The sequence below is a fragment of the Alligator mississippiensis genome, chromosome 10, assembly GCF_030867095.1.
Source record: "Alligator mississippiensis isolate rAllMis1 chromosome 10, rAllMis1, whole genome shotgun sequence".
Classification (NCBI taxonomy): domain Eukaryota; kingdom Metazoa; phylum Chordata; order Crocodylia; family Alligatoridae; genus Alligator; species Alligator mississippiensis.
Window position 1 is genome coordinate 61,779,542 of NC_081833.1, and position 21,616 is coordinate 61,801,157.

At 45.8% G+C, this 21,616-nt stretch overlaps 1 protein-coding gene across 9 annotated transcripts in view; it reads right to left on the reverse strand.

Moving 5' to 3' along the window:
* The window catches only part of LOC102562823 (transcription initiation factor TFIID subunit 4), a 214,010-nt gene extending 194,442 nt beyond the window's left edge, over positions 1-19,568 (reverse strand). For 4 of the 9 annotated variants that reach the window (XR_009455290.1, XR_009455289.1, XR_002091939.2 and 1 more), the window contains exons 1-2: positions 18,434-19,565; positions 6,178-6,350 (exon numbers count right to left, since the gene is read on the reverse strand). Coding sequence is in view for 4 of the 9 variants with exons in the window: in XM_019492907.2 (XP_019348452.2) it covers positions 6,178-6,350; positions 18,434-19,523 (1,263 nt within the window). In the remaining 5 variants the exon portion in view is untranslated. Of the gene's footprint in view, positions 1-6,177; positions 6,351-18,433 lie in introns of all 9 variants that reach the window. The other 5 variants (XM_019492905.2, XM_019492906.2, XM_019492904.2 and 2 more) reach the window with 2 other exon arrangements.
* Between the last annotated feature and the right edge of the window lie 2,048 nt (positions 19,569-21,616).

Genomic DNA, 21,616 nt, shown 5'->3' on the forward strand with positions numbered 1-21,616 from the left:
ACCAGCATCAGCATAATGAAAAGATATGCTTATATTTGGTGTAAGTGGACGGAGCAGAGATTAAAGCTAACGAAAAAAAAAATGTTACATGGTGGTAAACTCAGATCTATCTATCTTGCGCTGTTCAGCTTGTTATTTAAACACAAAATGTGTTTACTAGGGCTGTCAAACAATTAAAAAATTTGATCCTGACTAGTTGCACAATTAAAAAAATTAGTCACAAAAGCTAAAAACTCAAAATTATGTAAAATTATTCTTTATATGGGTGGTGGGGGTGGGATGTGTCCACACAGGGGAAATTTGTGAAGGTGTGGGGCGCTGTGGGTGTGTGAGGGGGTTGGAGCCTGGGGAGGGGGGGATCCCTTCATGCCTTGGCAAGATGCGGGGTACTGTGGGTCCAGAGTGAGGGGCTGCAGCAGGGCTGGAGGAGCTGTGACTTGGGAGTGATGGGCAGGAGCAGGGCATGGGAATATCACTGCCCCCCGACAATCATATTACCACCTGCCCCCCCACCCCCCTCCACACACACACACACACACACACACACACACACACACACACACACACGTGTCCTCTTTTTTTAAACTGGAAATCTGGTAACCCTACAGGAATGTAACCCTGTGGGATGTAGAGGAACACCCAGAAGATAAGTCTGTGGAGGAGCAGGGGACAGGGCAGGGGTGGGGGCAGATTAAGGCCCGTGCAATGAGGGAGGAAGTGAGGCAGAGGCTAAGGTGAATGGGGCCCAGGGCTGGAGCAGATCGTGCGTTGGAGCCCCTGGTGGCTCATCCAAGGATGCCCGGGGGGGGGGGGGGGGGGGGGGGGGGAAGGATGATGGAATGCAGTTCCCCACCTCTGTGGCCACCCCCCTGGAGGAGGCATTGGGGCCATGTGCCCCCTAGATTTGTGCACAATGCAGAGGCAGGTTGCCCATCATGGACTGGGGCTCTGCACTCTGCTGCCTTCGCCCCAGGAGCTACACAACACCATGTTGCGTCTCCTACCACCAACCAAGCAGTGGATCTGTGGCACAGATAGTGTGCGGCTCCCAGGGCAAAAGCAGTAGGGTGCAGAGCCCTAGCCTGCGGCAGGCAACCTGCCTCTCCCCCACCCCTGCTAATCCAGGGGTTACATGCCCCCCATGCCTCCCCCAGGGGTATGTGGAGCAGCACGGAGCTGCGCCACCCCTGTGCCCCTGGACAAGCCACCTGCAGCTCCATCCCATGACCCATCCTGGCCCCAGGGCCCCATTCACCCCCAGCCCCTGCCCCACTCCCTCCCTCACTGTTGGGGTTTCAATCTCCCTTCTGTCCCTTCCCCTCCACAGACTTACCTGCTAGGCACTGCTCTACACGACACCAGGCTGCATTCCTGGCTGTGTGCATGCTGCAGCTGCTCAAGTGTGTGTATCTATATGCACTGTTCTCCTGCACCTTCCTGCTGAAGCAGCCACGAGTCCACACCTGGGCTGCCCTGCAGCTCCTCTACACTGCCACCACTGCCACACTGGGCAGCCCAGAAGCAGCGGTGACAGTAGCAGAGCAGAGATTGGGCATGATTAACATGTTTAAAATTCAACATAAGAACCAACTAACGCATTAATAACACACGTTAATGGCAATTAATTGGCAGCCCTAGTGTTTACATTCACTCTCTCCTGATTAGTTAATGGTTAATGAGAGGGAATTAGTCTAAAGTTAGGCAGAAAGCAGAGCAGGGTAGCACCTTAGACACTAACTTGTATAAAGAAACATGAGCTTTTGTAGTCTATTGCATTACATGCTTATGAAATCAGGAGTCCACAAAAGCTCGTGTCTCCCTGTGTGAGTTAGTCTATATTGTCACCCTGCCCTGCCTTCTACCTAATGGTTAAAGCAAACTGTTTCAGAATGAATAACTGAAGAGAATAAGACTCATAAATTTTACTCTAGAGACCTAGCACCATATATGGAGAAAGTATTTTCCCTATCTTATGCATTTTCACTGACAAAAACAGTTAAACTCACAAACCTTGTATATTCATAGATTTCATAAATTTCATAGACATTTGGGCTGGAAGGGACCCCGGAGGATCATGAAGTCCAGCCCCCTGCCCCAGGGGCAGGAAGTCAGCAGGGATCATAGGATCCCAGCAAGATAAGCATCCAAATGTGTCTTGAAGGCATTCAAAGTGGGTGCTTGAACCGCCTCCAGTGGCAGTCTATTCCAAACCTTGGGGGCTCAGACAGTGAATAAGTTCTCTCTTATGTCCAGCCTGAATCAGTAGCGGTGGAGTTTGTGACCATTTGATCTTGTCATCTCTTGGGGTGCTCTGGTGAACAGACGTTCCCCCAAATCCTGATGAGCACCCTTGATAAACTTATAGGTGGCCACCAGATCACCCCTAAGCCTGCGCTTTTCCAGGCTGAAGAGCCCCATGGCTCTCAGCCTCTCATCATAAGGTCTGTTTTCCTGATCTCTGATCATGTGCGTGGCTCTCCTCTGAACCCTCTCAAACTTCTCTACATCCTTTTTGATTTGTGGAGCCCAAAACTGGATGCAGTACTCCAGCTGCAGCCTCACCAAAGCCAAGTACAAAGGGAGAATGACGTCCTGGGATTTGCTTGAGAAGCATCTATGGATGCAAGCCACCGTTTTGCTCGCTTTACTAGCCGCAGCATCACACTGAAGGCTCATGTTCATCTTGTGGTCAACTATGACCCCCCTTTCATCTGTAGTGCTAACCAGCATAGCACTAATGAGCCTATAAGCATGCTGCAGGTTTTTCCTCCCAAGGTGGAGAACCTTGCATTTTTCAGTGTTGAACACCATCACGTTCTCATCCGCCCATTTCATGAGCCTGTCAAGATCCTCCTGGATCACCCTCCTATTCTCAGGTGTGGATGCTTTACCCCAGTTTGGTGTTGTCGGCAAACTTGGCCAGTCCGCTTCTGACACCAATGTCCACGTCACTGATGAAGATGTTAAATAGTATAGGCCCTAGGACAGAGCCTTGAGGGACCCCACTGGTCACAGCACACCAAGATGATTGGCTCCCGTCGACCACCACCCTCTGGGTCCTATCACAGAGCCAATTCCCCAGCCAGCAGGTCGTGGTGAGGTCGAGGACGCAGTTAGCCAGTTTAGCCAAGAGGTGATCATGGGATACCAGATCGAAGGCTTTTTTAAAGTCAAGATATACAACGTCGATCTCTTTCCCCTCGTCCAGGTGATAAGTCACCTGGTCATAAAAGGAAATGAGATTGGTCAAGCAAGACCTACCTGCAACAAACCCATGCTGGGTATCCCTCAGGATATTGCCTTCAGCTAGTCTGTTAAGGATGGCCTCTTTGATAACCTTTTCCAAGACGTTCCCCAGGACGTAGGTCAGGCTGATGAGCCTGTAGTTTGCCGGATCTACTTTCCTCCCTTTCTTGAAGGTAGGCATGACATTGGCCCTCTTCCAATCTTCGGGCACTTCACCAGAGCATCAAGAGCTCTCAAAGATCCATGCCAGGGGCTGAGTTATGATGCTTGCCAGCTCCCTGAGTACCCTTGGGTGTAACCCATCAAGGCCAGCTGATTTGAAGGTATTCAGCCTGTCAAGGTGTTCCTTCACAAGGTCAGCTTCGATAGAGGGCAAGGAATCTCCCTCACCTGGCAAGTCAGAAGTATACTCCAAAAGAAAAAGTAATTCTGTCAATTAGAAATTTGCTGGATACACAGTATTTTGTTTTATTTTGCTTTGCAGTATACATTATTTGCTGAACTTTTAGAATTAGATTCCTTTTCCTGACCAAACATGATCATGATTATTTACTAGACAGAAAAATGAAATTACAGTTGCTTCTAAAAGCTTAGTATGTTTGTCACCATACATTTCCTCCAAAAGAGGAAAAGCAATAAGCTTTCCAAAAGAATTAAACACAACTATAACTCCTATGTATTAAAAGCCTTCATTGTTTAAACAATTCAGTTTTCTGGTTTTACAAAATTTTTCTAGTGACTGTTTCTAAATAATATCTTCTCAAGACCAAATGTATACAAAAAGATTGCAATTGGTAGTATGAGTGAAAAATCTATAGCCCAATTAAAACTTCAGGCTAAATAAGTTCAATTTTAATTTTCCAAGGACTTTGTTTTATTTATTTAAGCACCTTTATTAATAAATCATGGTAAATACACATGGTGTTAACAAAAGGGAAGAAACAATATCACAGCTGCTACACAGGACTCTCAATGCACATGAGCAACTATATAGCTATTTCAGTATTACAAAGTACTGAAACTATTACAAGCTCTACGATAGTCAACATTCACATCACTGCTTGATTCTAATGTATACATAATGTATAAAATGCAGCAGTAGCAGGGTTAACCTCCTATAATGTATAAAATGCAGTAGTAGCAGGGTTAACCTCGTTCCACTGCTGCTCCAAGTTAGCCAAAGGTAAATGATCACATATATACAATATAATACATTATAACACAAGCAGCTCCCAAATGCTTGCTGTCCATGACATTTTAGGATTAGGTTTAGGACCCAAACTCCAATCTCTATGTGGCAGTACACTGTGCTACCTATAAATTTACAGAGCAAACCACCTACATTTTCAATGCACTCTAAACCTGTAATCCTGAATTTATTCTCCCCTTTTTCCTTCTTAATATTAGGGTACTCTATTAAACATTTCCTACTTCAACCTCAATTATAAATCCTAGCCACAGAAACTACCGTTACATGAAAAATTAATATTAGAACAGTATTAAGTAGATAAGAATAAATTACATTTTTATACAGCGATGCCATCTTTTTTAAGACTACCCCACAATTCAAATGCCATTTTATATTTATATTATTATTAACTGCTCTAAGCTCAGGTCCTTTTCTAGGTTGGTTCTTTTTCCCTGCTACTCATTTAGTTTTGGGTCATCTGTCAAAATTTGCTTATATTGGTATTTACACCCCAAAATGCAAAGATAGAGACAAAGCAGTCACACAGATTAAAGAAGGCATGGGGGTAGGGATTGCTTGTGTTTAAATGAAGTTTGTCAAAAATGCTTTAGGAAGCTAGCATGGGCTAGTTTTGATCTTTTTCAGGGCTTCTCTGAAATGGGCTGTAAATGCCAGTCCCCTGTGCTGTAGGTCTAAATTGTCCATTAAAAATACCCCAAACAATTTACATTTAAATTATAGCCCAAAGCAACCAAGCTAAATAGTATCTCTAAGCTCCCATCATTTATTGAAAAAAATTGTGCTAACAAACCATTTTTAGTTACAAGAATCTTGAAGCACTTTAGAAATTAAATAGCAAGTGCTTCCCCACTGAAAAGAATCTACCTTTGTGTTGAAATAAGGTAAGATTTTAACAAACTACAGCAATTTCTAAGAAATAGTTTGGGGAATACCACAATCAATTTAAATCAACACAGATTGACAAAATACAAACCCAATTTGGAATCTTGATAGTACATAAATATCAACAATGTATGCTAGATAAAGTGTAATAGAATATGAAATGTCTAAAAGAACAGGGTATATTTTAACTTTCCTAAAATATCATGATGGGGAATTAGATCAAAACAGAGGAAAGTAGTTCTGAAAATGGGGTATGGGGCAAACTTCTAGACAGTACATGAAGGAACGGGAAATGTATATAGAGGAAAAGAAAAACAAAATAATTAAGAACAATACTACAATTTCTGACAGGTGCTGGGGAGATTACAATTCAGTGATACTAACAAAAAGTGTTATTTTTTCATTATTACAACATGGAACCATATGGTTATGTTGCAGCATAACACACTTAAAAAGAGGTATATGACCCCAAAAGTATGAAAAATATGACGTACTAAATCCATAGCCTCTCTGTTTTCCTTGAAGATGTCCACACCAAGTTTCAACTCCAGTTCAACCTGCTTACCTTACAATATTTGATGACCTCAAAGCCCTGGGGGGACTCAGACAAAAACTACATAGGTCTTCTGAAATGGAAGCATATAAGGAATATGGACATGTCCTGGCCTCTTGAAACTAGACTGACTTTGATATAAGAGAAGATATGGTATTTCCCTTCTCTGTCATTTCTTTTCAGTGCAAGAAAAAAAGTGCAAGTAAACAACATTTACATAAAAGTTCAGATTAAAGACAGGGTTCATCATAAACAAAAATGGTAATCAGAGAAGCCAAAGACATACCTGGGCTGTTGATAAACGAAAAACTGGGCCACTTGTAGGCACTGAAAGCCTGGGCGAAATGCTGGTGGGCCCTTGCCCCTGGGTTTGTACTTGAGCTTGCACTTGAGCCTGAGCTAAAGCTTGCTGGGGTACCATGACAAGCTGTCCAGCTTCAGTGCGCACCAACACCATCCCTAATGAAAATGATCACAGAAGAAATAACTATTATCAAAAGTGCATATGTTACCATAGGCAGACAAGGTACCTTGGGTGAATCTGATATCTTCTATTAGACCAACCCAAATAGTTGGAAAATAGTTCTTAAGCAAGCTTTCAGGTTCAAAAACCCTTCATCAGGCTAAGGAAGTTTCAGCAGTTGGTATGCGCTCCTGCTGAAACTTCCTTAGCCTGACGAAGGGTTTTTGAATCCAAAAGCTTGCTTAAGAACTATTCTCCAACTATTTGGGTTGGTCTAATAAAAGATATCAAATTCACCCAAGGAACCTTGTCTGCCTATGTCCTTAGACCACCACGGCTACAACCTACACCCCTGCATATGTTACCATGTAACTTTATAATTCACCCTGTATCTTTCTTGATGTTTTTATTATGGTATAAAACAAATGCATCATAAAGTAAAAGCAATATTAGCAGAAAACTTTGGCTTTTAATTATAACAAGTTTGTTTATATATGTACAGTAGAAATGTACCAGTTAATCAACCAAGCATATAAGATAGTGACAAAACTTAGAGCTATAACTAGAGGCAATGTTATAATGTTAGAACAAACTATTCCATAAACTTGCCTTAGTCGTTCAGGAAAACAAAACAAAGTGTGTGGTATATAGATACTCCAAAGAAGATGACACGATAGTATAACTAAAACAGCTCAGCTGGAGAATGTGTATATGTAAGCACTGCACCAGATGCGTTATTTGTGTATCCTGCATTCCAACTATTTAAGCACTTCTTAAATCATTTACATGCATTTACTACACGTGTCTATCACTAAGCACTATACATATCACTAAGCAATATACGTGACTCTTAAAAGTTTTTCTCCCCATGTAGCAGGAAGCAACTGACAATACCCCCTACCAGCACCACACCCAAAGCACCTAAGCATAGAAAGGACAAGGAGAAACGAAGTTGGCAATTACTGTAGATCCTTGACAAGCCAGGATATCATCTAATTCTTTGTGAATGTAAAAAGGCATATGCTCAGATAAATTTCTAATAGAAATTCCAGAGGAAAAATCCTAACATAATAAGTGGTCAGTTCTACTAAGCTTCACCCTAGAAATCTGTCTTAAATGTTCTTATGCTCTAGGATCAGCAAATCAGGAAGGCAGATGCAGAGAATGACCAAGAGAGGTGGAGCTGGACCCCAGATCATTTACCACTTTATGGAAAGTCACTATAAACCACTGTGGTGTGCAAAAACATACAGAATATGGTCTCACTGGTCTATCTTGCTCCGAGTACAAGAAGCAGCACTCTATATTGTCAGGAAAGCCTTTGCAGTTATCACTAGTTTTGGGTAATCTACTCCAGATGCAAGAAAGACATGAATGGCAAAGCCAGTATCAAAGGAGAAAAGAGGGATGTTTGAAAGCCAAGAATAAGGCAGGATTTTTGGACACTTTTCCTAGCTAAAAATCAAAGCGCAATTAAGCATCTAGAGCGATAATTCATTTTTGTTAATTCTGTTGATGACATATGTTCAGAATCAATTAGTATTAATCAAATAACCAGTCTATTATGTCTAAATTCCTCATTTTTTCCCAAAATGCCCAGGAGGGAACAAAGATGGAAGATTTTCCTCATATTTCCTTAATTGAGAGATACAACCATGAGCCAGCTGATAAGCACATTTACAATAAAAGAAAAGCAAAGTGCCACATTAAATGTCTGCTTTATAGACATTAACCCATGCAAACAAAACCACTTACTGCCCTAATTTAACAACTCTTCATAAAAAAGCAGATAGGTTTAGGGGGTAATTAAAGAGCATAAACAGAATGTTTTGCAATATTTTATGAAGAAGATGGAAACTTGGGCACTATCGTATCAAGTCAGGAACAAATTCCAGAGCTGAACACCCCCCTTTACTAAGAACCTCCTGTCTCCAGCCCCTGGACATACAAATATACGTTCCATTTCTGCAATGGATAAACTACTATGCCAAAACAACCTCACTGACCTCGTTGTGGAGCCTCCTAATATCAACTGCTAGGCTAAAAACCACAAAGAGAAAGGCAATCTCCAAGGATACAAATTAGAGCTTTAGAAAATCAAACAAAGATCTCAAATTGCTCCAGGAAACTAAGTGAAGCTACTACAGTCTCTAGAGCATAAAAGAAATAGGTCCATGGGCAAAACAATTAAGAATAATAGGCAGCTGTACACAGCAGTACCTGACACTTTCTAGTGGCCTTACAATGTTGCAGAGGTACTCTGCAATAATCAGATCTTAAAGAGGCACAGATGGCCATGGCTGGGTCTATATAAAAAAAAAAATGGTCATAGTCTTCTTTCCAAAGCAGATTTTAAAAAATATCCTCCCAAGTTAATTATTTATTCTTCTTCTCTCCTGCCACCTCAGGTATCTCAACAATCTGAAAAGATAACAGTTCACAGAATAAACTAGACTATAAAACTATAACACGTGTCAATTATAATATCAGAGTTTGTTTAGCTTCAAAGGTTTAAGTACCTTATGGTTAATGTATGCACTGAGATCCAATAAAAACAAGTACAAGATTCTTCCTATAAAAGCCAGAAGGCTTGAGTGGTTTAATATTGCCAGCACTGATTTTAGAGTAAAATTCACCTAACTGTGATGACCTCCAAGGCCTTCTTTGCAAGAAGTCTTACAGTACTTGTGTGTGAGATATAGCTGGTAAAATAACTGTTCAGTAGGTATATACATCACCTATGCAGCAAGAAGTTAGGTTCCAAAGAGTCTGGTGGGGTGGAACTTTTTTGCAAGAATGGCTGGAACATCATTAATACGAATCCAATGGCCAGGAGCCCCTGCCTAGAAAACTAAGACGTGTCTACAGGCTGGGGGCAGTCTGTACTATTGACTCCTCCTAGTTTAGAGTATTTTCCCTTCACCTCACTTACTTCCCTACAGAAAGTCCATTTAAGTAGTCTTCCTGCACAGGTGAGAGTTGCATCTCAATCTTAGGACCTGATTAACTGGCACAGACACTTGTGTCAACACAGAGGAAGAAAGCTGCACACTGGTACAGAGATCTGTGCTAGCAAATTCAGTGCAGAATCCAAGCTTCAGCAAGTAACTCCCTTCTGAGTCCATAACCTCCTGAGGAACAGGAGGATGCTGCACTCTGTAGTAATTGGCATTTTTTAGTAACCCTCCCAGGCTGCAGAGTACTCTGCAGTAATTAAATCTTGAAGGCAGTCGGTCCCATAAAAAGAAAATGGCATCCGATATTTCCCTTTTTCATACTCCAGCTTTACTGAAATATAGAAATAGCTTTACAGAAGAAGGTGCTGAATTAGATATAACTGACACTTATAAGGTAACTCGAGGATTATTTAGCCAGCACTAAATGTGCTCTGCCCTGTTCCATTTTCTTTTTTGTAAACTTTGGCCTCAACTTCACACAGGAATCATCCCACTGAAGTCAAAGTCTCACTGAATTAATTTAGTAAACCAAAAGTGCAAGTCTCTTTAGGCTCTGATCCCACATCCTAGGCTAAAATCTAAAGCTTTTTCAATTTATTATTCTCTGATATTGAATACTGTTAGTTAAAAATATAAGCAAGAGGCAAAGATTTCTTAAGGTGATACCTTTCATTGGACCAACTATGTAGTTGGAATAAAGTTAAATAAGCCTTTCAATGCAAGACATTCTTTGTCGGGTCTTTCAGAAAAAATAAATGCATCTATGTTGCAACACCTTAAGTAGATAATAAAAATATCTTATTTTGTGCAAATCAAATGAGCTAACTTAATTTTCTAAGAAGCCTTTTGATCATAAATGTGTAAACAAACATAAATGTTACATTGTAGGTCAATTAATATTTACTGGGTAATAGAGAATGCAAGGACAAGGAGTCCAAAGTATTCAATTTTCTATGAATTAGAACAAAAAGCAACAAATCAGTGACATAACCGGTTTCCATGCATTCAGTCTAAGAAAATTAATCATGTTTAAGGCTTTAGACTTCTAATGGACCAGACACAAATTCTTTCTTTCACATTATAATATAACTGCATGTATTTAATCGTTCACATAAATGTTCATCTAGCTACAATATCATGGTCAGTATTATAACTTCACTTTACATCAGGTGTCAAACTCATCTGGCCCTGCAGGCTGGATGAGAATCCCTGGAATGGTCTGCCAGCCAGATCAAGCCATGCCAGAGCACAAAGCTGGTCTGGTGGGGCACAGCATGCAGCATGCTCTTCATGCCAGCCCCCTGTGCTGCAAGCAATGCATGCCAGTCCCACTCCAAGATTGTGCTGCAGATGCGTGCAGGCTTGGACACGGCACTGCACACAGCCCAGGAGGCCAGCATGTGGAGTGTACTGCATATGGCACCCCACCAGACTGACCCCGGCCATCTCTGCTGCCAGTCTTTTCTAGGTGTCTTTCACCAAGTTATTTCACTTAAAGCAGGCATCAAACATATGGCCCATGAGCCAGATGGCACATGCAGCATGTGGAGCCAACCTGGCAAGTAGATTGAACCTGGTACTTCTGGTGCTTCACGCAACACAGGATACCAGCATGGCATGCATGTTGTACTGCCCACTGGAGTGGCCTTATATACCTGTACCAGCACAGCCTGATTTGGACCAGCCCTGGAACCAGTGCATAAGGTTGGTCTGGTGTGGGCACCAAATGCAGCGCACAGAACCATAGAAAGTTCAGGTTGGAAGGGACCTCAGGAAGTCATCTAGTTCAACCCCCTGCCCAAAACAGGCCCATCCCCAACTAGATCATCCCAGCCAAAGCTTTGTCTAGCTGGGACCTGAAAACCTCCAAGGATAAGAATTCCACAACCTCTCTGGGTACCTGCTCCAGTGTTTTACTACCCTCCTAGTGGGAAAATTCTTCCTAATGTCTAACCTAAACTTCCCTTGCTGCAACTGGAGAGGGTTGCTTCTTGTTCTGTCATCTGCCACCACTGGGAACAGTTCAGCTCCATCCTCTTTCAAACCCCCCTTCAGATAGTTGAAGGCTGCTATTAAGTCCCCTCTCAGTCTTCTCTTCCTAGACTAAATAAGCTCAGTTCTCTCAGCCTTTCCTCATAAGCAGGGATCCTGGTTTTCTCCAATTAAAAACTGAAAATTCCCTGATTAAAAATCCCAAATCCATGATAAAAATTAAAGACCCCACACAGCCCCCACAGCGCTGCTGGTGCCCCGCACTCCCCCACACAGCCTCACAGCCCTCCTGATGCCCCTCACAACAGCCCCCCAGACCCACACATGCAGGCACAGACATACAGACACAGAGGCACACACAGACACTGATGCCCACAGGTAAGTGTGTGGGGGAGAAGGGGCGGGGCAGGGCAGGGAAAGGGAAGGTGTTGGGGGGGGGAAGGGGAGGATCAAGAAGCGGGGCAGTGTGCCCCTGTGTGGGAGTGCCACTCTGACGGCCACACGCGCACTGGCTAGCCTGACAGGGGGTTTGTGCATGGGGGCCACCACCGCAACTCTGCCACTACCATCCCACAGCCACCTGCACAGCTTTGTGGGCAAGCAGCGCAGGACATAGCAGTAGCAGTGCGGTGGCAGCTACTGTGTGTGACCCACATATGTGCTGCCCCGCCGGAGGGTGGAAAGTGGGGCTTACATGCAGCAGCCACCACTGCACCACTGCTTATGCCTCGTGACTGGCTGCATACCTCTGCAGTAGTGCAGGGTGGTGGCAGCTGCATGCTGGCTGGGGGAGCTATGCAGGCAAGTGCTGCCACCGTGGAGCCATGCCTTTCGCCCTTCGATCTTAGAGGTAAGTGGGGCTTGGAGACTGTGGGGCAGGGCTGTGGAAGATAGCTGGGAAAGATGGGGTTGAGGGAACAGAGCGGTGCTGCCGGCCCCAAGAGGCACACCACAGCCAGGAGCAGGACCAGGGGGTGAGGGCAGGGGTGCAAGACCAAGGAGTGAGGGCAGGGGTGCCCCTCTGTAGGGGGTTTTGCAGGCAAGTGACACAGGGCACAGTGTGGTGGTGCCCGCCACGTGTGGGCCACATGCATGCCACCTGGCCGGCTGCCCAAGGGAGGGGAAGGCTTGCATGTGGCCAGCTGCACAGCTCCATGGCCGGCTCTGCAGCAGTGGGGAGGGATGGGGGCGGGGGGGTGGGACTGCCGCTTACCTGTAGGGCCATGCCAGCGGTGACGGCTGCTGCGTACAGAACCTCCCCGCACCACCGTGAAGCAGTGCCCGGAGCTGTGCAGCTGGCCGCAGGGGGCACGGCAGTGTGGTGGCAACCGCCGCCACCACACTGCCACCCTGCAGCCAGCCACACAGCTCCCTCCACGGCAGTGCAAGGTGGCTCTGTAGGCAGCAGCCATCACTGCTGGTACGGCCCTACAGGTAAGCGACAGCCACCCCTGACCACAGAGCAGCACAGCTGGCTGCATGCAAGCCCCCCCCCTCCACTGGGCAGCTGGCCAGGCAGCATGTGTGCAGCCCGCACATGACGAGCACCACCACACTGCTCCCCGCCTCATTTGCCTGCAAAGCCCCCAGCATAGGGGCACCCCTGCCCTCACCCCCTGGCCATACTTCTGGGTGCACTGTGCCACCTGGGGCCAGCAGCACCCGCCGCTCCCTCAGCCCCCAGCCACCTTCCCCAGCCCTGCCCCACAGCCCCGAAGCCCCAGTTACTGCTAGGCTCCAGGGGCGAAGGGAGAGTCTGAGCATGAGCCCAGCCTTGGCTGACCCAGAGGCTTAGGCCCCGCCCTTCCACCCCAACTCCAGGCAGGGCAGGGGGTTTCCCACCCTTTCTGCAATGGGCTCTTGCAGGCTGGAGCTTTGCCAGCCTGCAAGAGCTCTTTGCAAAGGCGGCGAATCTGCAGATTTCTCTGCTAAAAAGGGAAATCCGAGTTTTCTCTGATAAAAACATGGAATCCGTTGTTTTCTCCATTTTTCCGTGGGAAACAGAAAACCTGGATCCCTGCTCGTAAGTCATGTCCCCCAGCCTCCTCACCATTTTTGTCACCCTCTGCTGGACTCTCTCCAATTTGTCCACATCCTTCCTGTGGTGGGAGGCACAAAACTGAACCCAGTACTCCAGATGTGGCCTCACCAATGCTGAATAGAGGAGCATAATCACTTCCCTTGACCTACTGGCAACACTCCCATTAATGCAGTCCAGGATGCCATTAGCCTTCTCGGCAACAAGGGCACACTGTTGGCTCATAATCAGCTTCTTGTCCACTGTAACTCCCAGGTCCTTTTCTGCAGAGCTGCTTTCCAGCCAGTCAGCCCCCAGCCTGTGGGATTGTTCCGCCCTAAGTGCAGGACTTTGCACCTGTCCTTGTTAAATCTCATAAGATTCCTTTTGGCCCAATCCTCCAATTTGTCTCAGTCACTTTGAATCCTAGCCCTACCCTCCAGTGTATCTACTAATCCCCCCAGCTTGGTGTCATCTGCAAGCTTGCTGAGGGCGCACCTTCCAGGTTGTTGATGAAGATACTGAACAAAACCAGCCCCGGCACCAACCCCTGGGGCACTACAGTTGATACCACCTGCCAACCAGACATCAAGCCATTGATTACTATTCTCTGAGCCTGATGCTCCAGCCAATTTCCTCTCCACCTTACAGTCCATTCACCCAGCCCATACATCCTTAGCTTGCCTGTGAGAATGTTGTGGGAGACGGTATTAAAAACACTGCTAAAATCAAGGTACGCCACATCCACCACTCTCCCCACATCCAGAGCCAGTCACCTCATCAAAGAAGGCAATCAGGTTGGTCAGGCATACTTGCCTCTGATGAACCCATGCTGACTGTTCCTAATCACCTTTTTCTCCTCCAAGTGCTTAGAAATGGATTCCTTGATGGTCTGCTCCATGATTTTTCCAGGGACTGAGGTGAGGCTGACTGGTCTGTAATTCCCTAGATCCTCCTTTTTCCCTTTCTTAAATATGCACACTATATGTTTGCCTCTTTCCAATCATCCAGGACCTCCCTGATCACCATGAGTTTTCAAAGATGATGGCCAATGGCTCTACAATCACATTAGCCAACTCCCTCAGCACCCACAGGTGCATCCCGTCCATCCCCATGGACTTGTACATGTCCAGTTTTTCTAAGTAGTCCCTAATCTGTTCTTTCACCACTGACAGCTGCTTACCTCCTCCCCAAACTGTGCTGCCAGGTGCAGTAGTCTGGGAGCTGACCTTGCCGGTGAAGACTGAGGCAAAGAAGGCATTGAGTACTTCAGCCATTTCTGCATCCTCTCTCACAAGGTTGCCTCCCCCATTCAGTAAGGGACCCACACTTCCCCTGATCCTTCTCTTGCTATCTACAAACTTGTAGAAACCCTTCTTGTTACCTTTCACATGCCTTGCTTGGCCTGGACTGATCCCCTGTGCCTCATGAAGTGCTCACAGTGCCAGGTCCAGTGTGCATACCAGACTGGCTCTGCATGTGGCATCTGACCAAGACCCAAGGGTCAGATCATATGGCTCTATGGGTTGGATCCAGCCCATGGGCTGTGCATTTGACACTCCTGCTTTACATGAAATAACTTGGTGAGAGACACCCAGAAAAGACTTGGTAAGATAAAAATGAACTGAGACATTTATATGAAGTAGGGAAGGCTTAACTGGTCCTATAAAACTCAGACTGCTAAAGAGTATGGTATGGATTAAACTCCAAAAAGCAGATAGATAACTGGTATCAAGGCTTACCCTACACCATGGGTTTTCAACCTTTTTGGGTTGGTGTACCCCCAACAGATGGTCGACAAGGGGGAGTCCCCCAGCCGATCACTGAGCGGCGGCGCGGGGGGAGGGGGAAGTCCCCCGGCAGCTGACCACCAAGCAGGGGTTCCCAAAAACGCCAACGGTGAAACCAGAAGTGCCACTGGCACGTGGATGAATGGCCCTGCTTCCCTGCACCATTGCCGAGTACCCGCCGGGGGGCTTCCCAGGTACCTCCAGGGTACACGTACCCCTGGTTAACAACCCCTGCCTTACACTAATCAGTTTGACCAGTAAACTCACCTTCTATCAGCAGGCTTGCATGTGTCCCCATACAACAAAGTCCCACTAATAAAGCCCTAACTAGTGGTTGATAAACCACTCCTCCAAACATCCTTAAGTCTCTGCGGGCACTACTCAAGCAGCACACTGCCTGAATGCTGAATTTCCTTTACTGGTAAAACCTATCCTGCTACAACAATTCCCCCAGTCAATGTCTTTGCTCTTATGACCATAATTTGATCTCTGCTGCCCTTTCAAGGCAAACTGACTAGAAGCTGACCCTAGTCAAAAATCTCCATATGCTCTAAATGTCTCTTACCCTTGTGCAGTGGCACAACACTGACAGTCCTTTACTTGTCATAATTTCAAGGGTACTGTCAATGTGTCAGATATTATGACTAGTAGTTGTGTGTAAGGGTTTATTCCTGAAGTTTTAAGAATAGATTTGACTTGTCTAGGCTGGCTTAGACAGGTAGGGACAACGCTGCTTTGGGCAAGCAGGTTGACTGCATGACCTCCTGAGGTCTTTCCAGTTCACGTCTCTGATTCCATGCTGGGACATTTATACAAGCACACAGTCCTGGCTCCATATAAAACTAGAGATCCAGCTAAAACATATGTCACTTGCTGGTCCTAGAAAGAAACCCTAGATTTCCTAGGTCTATGGGGAGAAGGAACAGAGCAAGACCTGCTCCAGAATGGCAAGAATAAAGTTACCTAGTTAAATGACGCAAACAAGATCCAAGAGTAGGAGTATGACAGGGATAAGAAATGATGCAGGGCAAAGGAACAACAGCATGCTACCAAAAGGCAAGGTCAGCCAAATGAAAAATCTGGGGCTGGCCCTTGTAACCTGTTCTTACTATGAGTAACTTAGATGAACATAAAAACAAAGCATTCCACTGATACCTACTATTAAAAAGATAAAAAGGTCATACATATAAAGGCACAATAGCCATTTATAGATTTAAAATTCAAAATCTATAAACTCTCACTCTAGTGATTTCATTCGTAATACTTTAACAAATCTATATATTTTTCTGCCAAGAAAAGTAATAGTGGGTCATTTTTTCCTTCTGTTTTAATAGTCAAAATGCTGAATAAAGCACTGATGAAATCAATTTCAGAATTTGAATACAAAGTTATGACATCTTCAAATAGTAGGAAAAAATACAAAAATAAAGAGTCCAACTATGGCCCCATGGACTTGATCAGTGTCATGGGGCCAGTCTGCGCCTGGGTAGAGCCCATGGACCCTCTCCTGCTCTCTCCCCCAACATACCTGATCCAGTGGCTGCTCCAGCTGGTCTGGGACCTGCACTGCATGCAGCACAGATCCCAAAGCAACTGGAACAGACATTGCACGCGGTGCAGTTTGGCCAGAACAGCAACAGTGCTGCATGCAGTGGCCACCCCAGCAAGACTGTACTGAATGTGGTGGCTGTCCTGACAGCTCCAAGACTGCTGTACACAGCTCCTAGCTTCAGTCAGCCTGGTGCCTACAAGCACCATGTGCAGTGCAACTCCCAGACTGGCTGAAGCAAGCGCCCTTTGTGGCACGTGCACCAAAGCAGACACCGCATGCAGTGGAGCTGCTGCTCTGGCTGGACTGCACCACACAGCACCCATTCTGGCCACTCCAGGATCTGCACCGTGCCACATACCGCACAGGTCCCACACCAGGTGAAGCAGACGCCAGATCAGGTATGCTGGAGGACAGGGACTAGCCCTTACACCATGCCTTGTGCAGGTCTCATCAGGCTCAGGGGTAGCACCTGAAGCTTGCACCATGCCCTGCGTGTATCTCATCAGACTTGGTAGCAGCACCAGGAGCAGGATCTGGTTTGTGGATCACATGGTTGACACCCCTGATCTAACTGGTAAAAATTCCACTGTCTAAGAGGAATCTGATAGCTCTTCCAATTTAATGAGGTGTTCACAAAAACCCGTAAGACTTTGCCTAACCTGAACAACAGCATTGTAGAAAATACATTTCAGGAGTTACATAAACTCTGACCAACTTCGCAACTTCTCAAAACATCACTACATTAGAAACCAATCTTTACACTGTCATACAGTATATACAAATGCCATATACCTAATATACCACATACTTTCCAAGCAAGAAATTAACAGTTTCAGAATACATAACGTGTTAATACTTGAAGAATGTTGCATTATACTAATGGAAAAAGAAAACAATTAAACTTCATAGAAACAAGTCAAGTAATCTAAAAAGAGACAAAACTTATGGAAAATTTCTGTATGACATCAGAATCCAAGTATGACAGCATAATTTTAGGATACCCTTTGAAGTCTGAGACTGAAGGAAAAATTTAAAAGTAGGAATTGCCAGCATCAAGATAAATGGGCAAACTTTTGTTTCACGGTCTACCTTCCTGAACTCATATTTTTAAAGCAAACAAAGCCACATGCCATATACAGTTTCATCGTCCAAGTAACAGTAAATCTGAATAACCAAGATAGAAGGAATGAGATGCAATGGTTACTCTAGAAGAGGTAAATCCCAGTGGGGAGATGCACAGAAATTGTATACAGCATACATTCTGAGATGAAGAGGTTTACACACTAAATGACTCACATTGTGCACCTCAGGACAGATGCTGCTTGAATAGAGAGAACTTTTCTCTGTGCCACTAGGAGTACAGAAAGATTAATAATATTTAAACATGGATGCTGAATTACACCTGATTATCTATGAATCAGCAACTGAAGTTACAGTTGTTTTTGGTCTGTGCTGTATAGCACAACTGCAAACTAACTTACCGTGTTTCTCATCTTCCCTACAATACAGCAAGACACATCCTTTTTGCTAACAGAGATTTTTTAACACCAACAATAAGAAATCCTAAATCAATTTAACAACATTTTTAGTAATGGTGACACATTGATTAGAATTCATCTACAAACAGGCGCTAATTGGCATCCCACACACTGTTCGTCGATAGTTCTGTCTACGAATCTCTGGGACAGCTACAACTTCGAAACATCTCGGTGAAAAAAAAGTGGTTAGCAAAGAAAAACAGCAAGCCTGGAAAGATTGCACGTCCACTTACCAGGTGGTATAGTAAAGCCTGGAGGCAACTGGATGGTGGTCTGCTGAGGCGGTCTAACGATCAGTTGCGGGGCCACTATTCTTTGAGTAGTGCCCACCGCAGGCCGGGGGGACAGCGACTGGGGGACCGCAGAGACGACAGGTACAGCAGCACCTGGCTTGGCTATGCCAACAGCGGGACCAGGTGGCCCTATAACATTCACCACGGGCTTAGATATCGCGTTGAGGGTGACCGTGGTGGATGCCATGGGGACACAGTTGGCAACCGAACTTGGGGCTGGCTGGGTGGCAGGGCTGCCAGCAGGGGCAGCAGGGGCAGCATTCGGGAGTGCGTTCACTGCTGGCGGTGGGGGGTTGTGTGCAAGGGGCTTAGTCTGTGCGGTGGAGGCGTCCGGCTTGCCGTGGCTGGCAGCCGGGCTCTGATGGTTGACAACTTGTGTTACTGCTGCCGGGGCACAAGCCGGCTTGGGGCTGGCCGCAGAGGCGCTGGAGGACGCGGCACTCCCGCTGGGCACCGCCGGCGGTCTCTGGAGAAGTGAGGCGGAGGCGGCAGCAGCAGCACCGTCCCCGGCGGCCTCCCCAGCCTCGGAGCGGGGCGCGCTGCCAGCCGCAGCGGGAGGGCTGCAGCCGGGGCCGGGGCTGTCCCCGCTGACAGCCACATGGTTGCTGAGAGGCGCGGGGCCGGGGACGGGCGGCGGGGCACTGAGGGGAGCGGCTCCATGTGATTGCTGCACACTACTACTGTTTACACTCGCTCCCCTCCCGCCTGCCGCCGCCGCCGCCGCCGCCGCCGCCGGCGGGGACGAGGACGAAGACGGCCCCCGCGCGGGGGCCGAGCTAGGCGCAGCGGGGCGCGGAGGCGCAGGACGCCCGGGCTGCGGCGGCTCCGGGCTGCGGCTGCCCCCCGCCAGGCTGCCCGGCGGCTGCGGCGGCGGCGGCGGCGGGGTCCTGCTGGCGGGCACCTCGGCGGCGCCCCGGCCGCCGGCCAGCTGCGATTCCAGGGAGCCCACCAGGTCGCTGACCGCCTTCTCGTCCACCTCCCCCGAGAAGAGCAGCATCTCCTCCAGCGGGTCCGACGCGCCCGCCGCCATCTTGCGCTGAGCTGGGAGCCGGCGGCACAACGCGCAGGCGCGTCGGCCTCGCCGCGCGCGGGGCATCCTGGGAGGGGCCGGCCTGACCGCCCCCTCCTTCCCTCGCCGCCGGGGAGGGGCGGGGCGAGCCGGGGGACGGGGCGGGGCCTCCCTGGGGCTTGTTGTCCCGGCGCCGGGGGGTCTGGTGTCTTGTTCGCAGTCAAGAGGAAAGCTGAGCATTTTCTGTCTCGTTCAACTCATATAGGTACAGTATATATATATATATATATATATATATATATATATATATATACACACACACACATACATACTGTGTATAGATATAGATATCTCTGTAATATCTCTCTAGATAGAGATATCTCTAGTAACTGGCACTTTTCAGTAGCCTTCTTATGGTGCGGAGTACTGTATAGCTATTTCTACATAGAGAGCTATCTATATAGAGACATATATCTATAGATATATAGCTCTCTAGATTTAGATAAAAAAATATTTATTTTATATATACATATATTTTTTACTTATGAGTTGAAATATAAAATATATATATATATTTTTGTTCAACTCATATGTACAGTACATATATATATAAAAATACAGTGTGTGTATATATATATACTGTACATATATGAGTTGAACAAAAATATATATATTTTATATTTCAACTCATAAGTAAAAAAATATATGTATATATAAAATAAATATTTTTTTATCTAGATCTAGATAGAGGGCTATATATCTATAGATATATGTCTCTATATAGTTATCTATGTAGAAATAGCTATACAGTACTCTGCAGCATAAGAAGGCTACTGAAAAGTGCCAGTTACTAGAGATATCTCTATATAGAGAGATATTACAGAGATATCTATATATAGATCTCTCTCTCTCTCTCTCCCTCTCTGTATATATAGATATATCTCTATATAGATAACTATATATGTAGCTCTATGTATACATAGAGAGAGAGAGAGAGAGCTATATTTATATATCTATGTTCCTCCCTCCCCCCAACCAAAAAAAATATTCTACCTTTTTCTAGATCTTGAATGCTGAGGAGAAGTGAGAGCCAGCTGGCGCTGGTTTTATTATTGTTATTGCTGTTTGAAATGAATGGTGATATTAATTAGTACTGTTATTATTAAAATGCTTGTCATTATTATTAATTAATTTGCTCAATTGAATTTGGAGATTAGTTGTATGTGGATGAAATTATGTTTTATATTATTATTACTAATACAGGTTTCCCTCTATGCTATACTTGTGTATTCTGGAAAATGGTGCGTAACTCGAATTTGCATAAAGGGAACCCACTTTACAATGTAACAAATAGGGATATGTTCCAAGACCTTGACTGTACTGAGCCCCAGACACATTTCTACCACTTCTACAAGACAATTTTGGTACTCACCAACAGCAGATAGTACACACAAGCACAGGGCACTATCATAACGGGGATGGCAACTGCAGAAATGTGTCAGACAACGAGCGAGGAGCACAGATCCATACAACAGACTATATTTTGGTGCGCGTCACTCCCACAGTGCACCACACAAAGCAAGTGACTGTGGGCTTCCACCACACTGATCGCGTAAGAGTGAATTTATCTTGCATATAACGAATTTTTGGTATAAAAAGGGTCATCGCATAAGAGTGAATTTGCACATACAGAACCTGCATAAAGTGAGGGAAATCTGTAATAATAAATTAATCCAAGTACTAATTTACAGATTCACAGAAGTTTAGGGATGGAAGGAATCTCATGAGATCATCAGGTCCAGCCCCCCTGCTCTGGGCAGGAAAGACTGCGGGGGTCAAATAACCCCAGCAAGGTGCGTGTCCAGTTTCCTTTTGGAGATCTCCAAGGTAGATGCCTGCACCACCCCCGCTGGGAGTCTATTCCAGAGTCTGGTCACACAAACTGTAAAGACATTTTTTTCTTATATCCAGTCTGAAACCTTCTAGGAGTTTGTAACCATTGCTCTTGGCTCTAGATCCATGGGCCATAAAACTACAAGCAGGCTGGTATCTCCCAGGCCCTGGGAGTTCAGATACTCCCCGTATCCAGGCAGGCATCTTACATACATATCCCA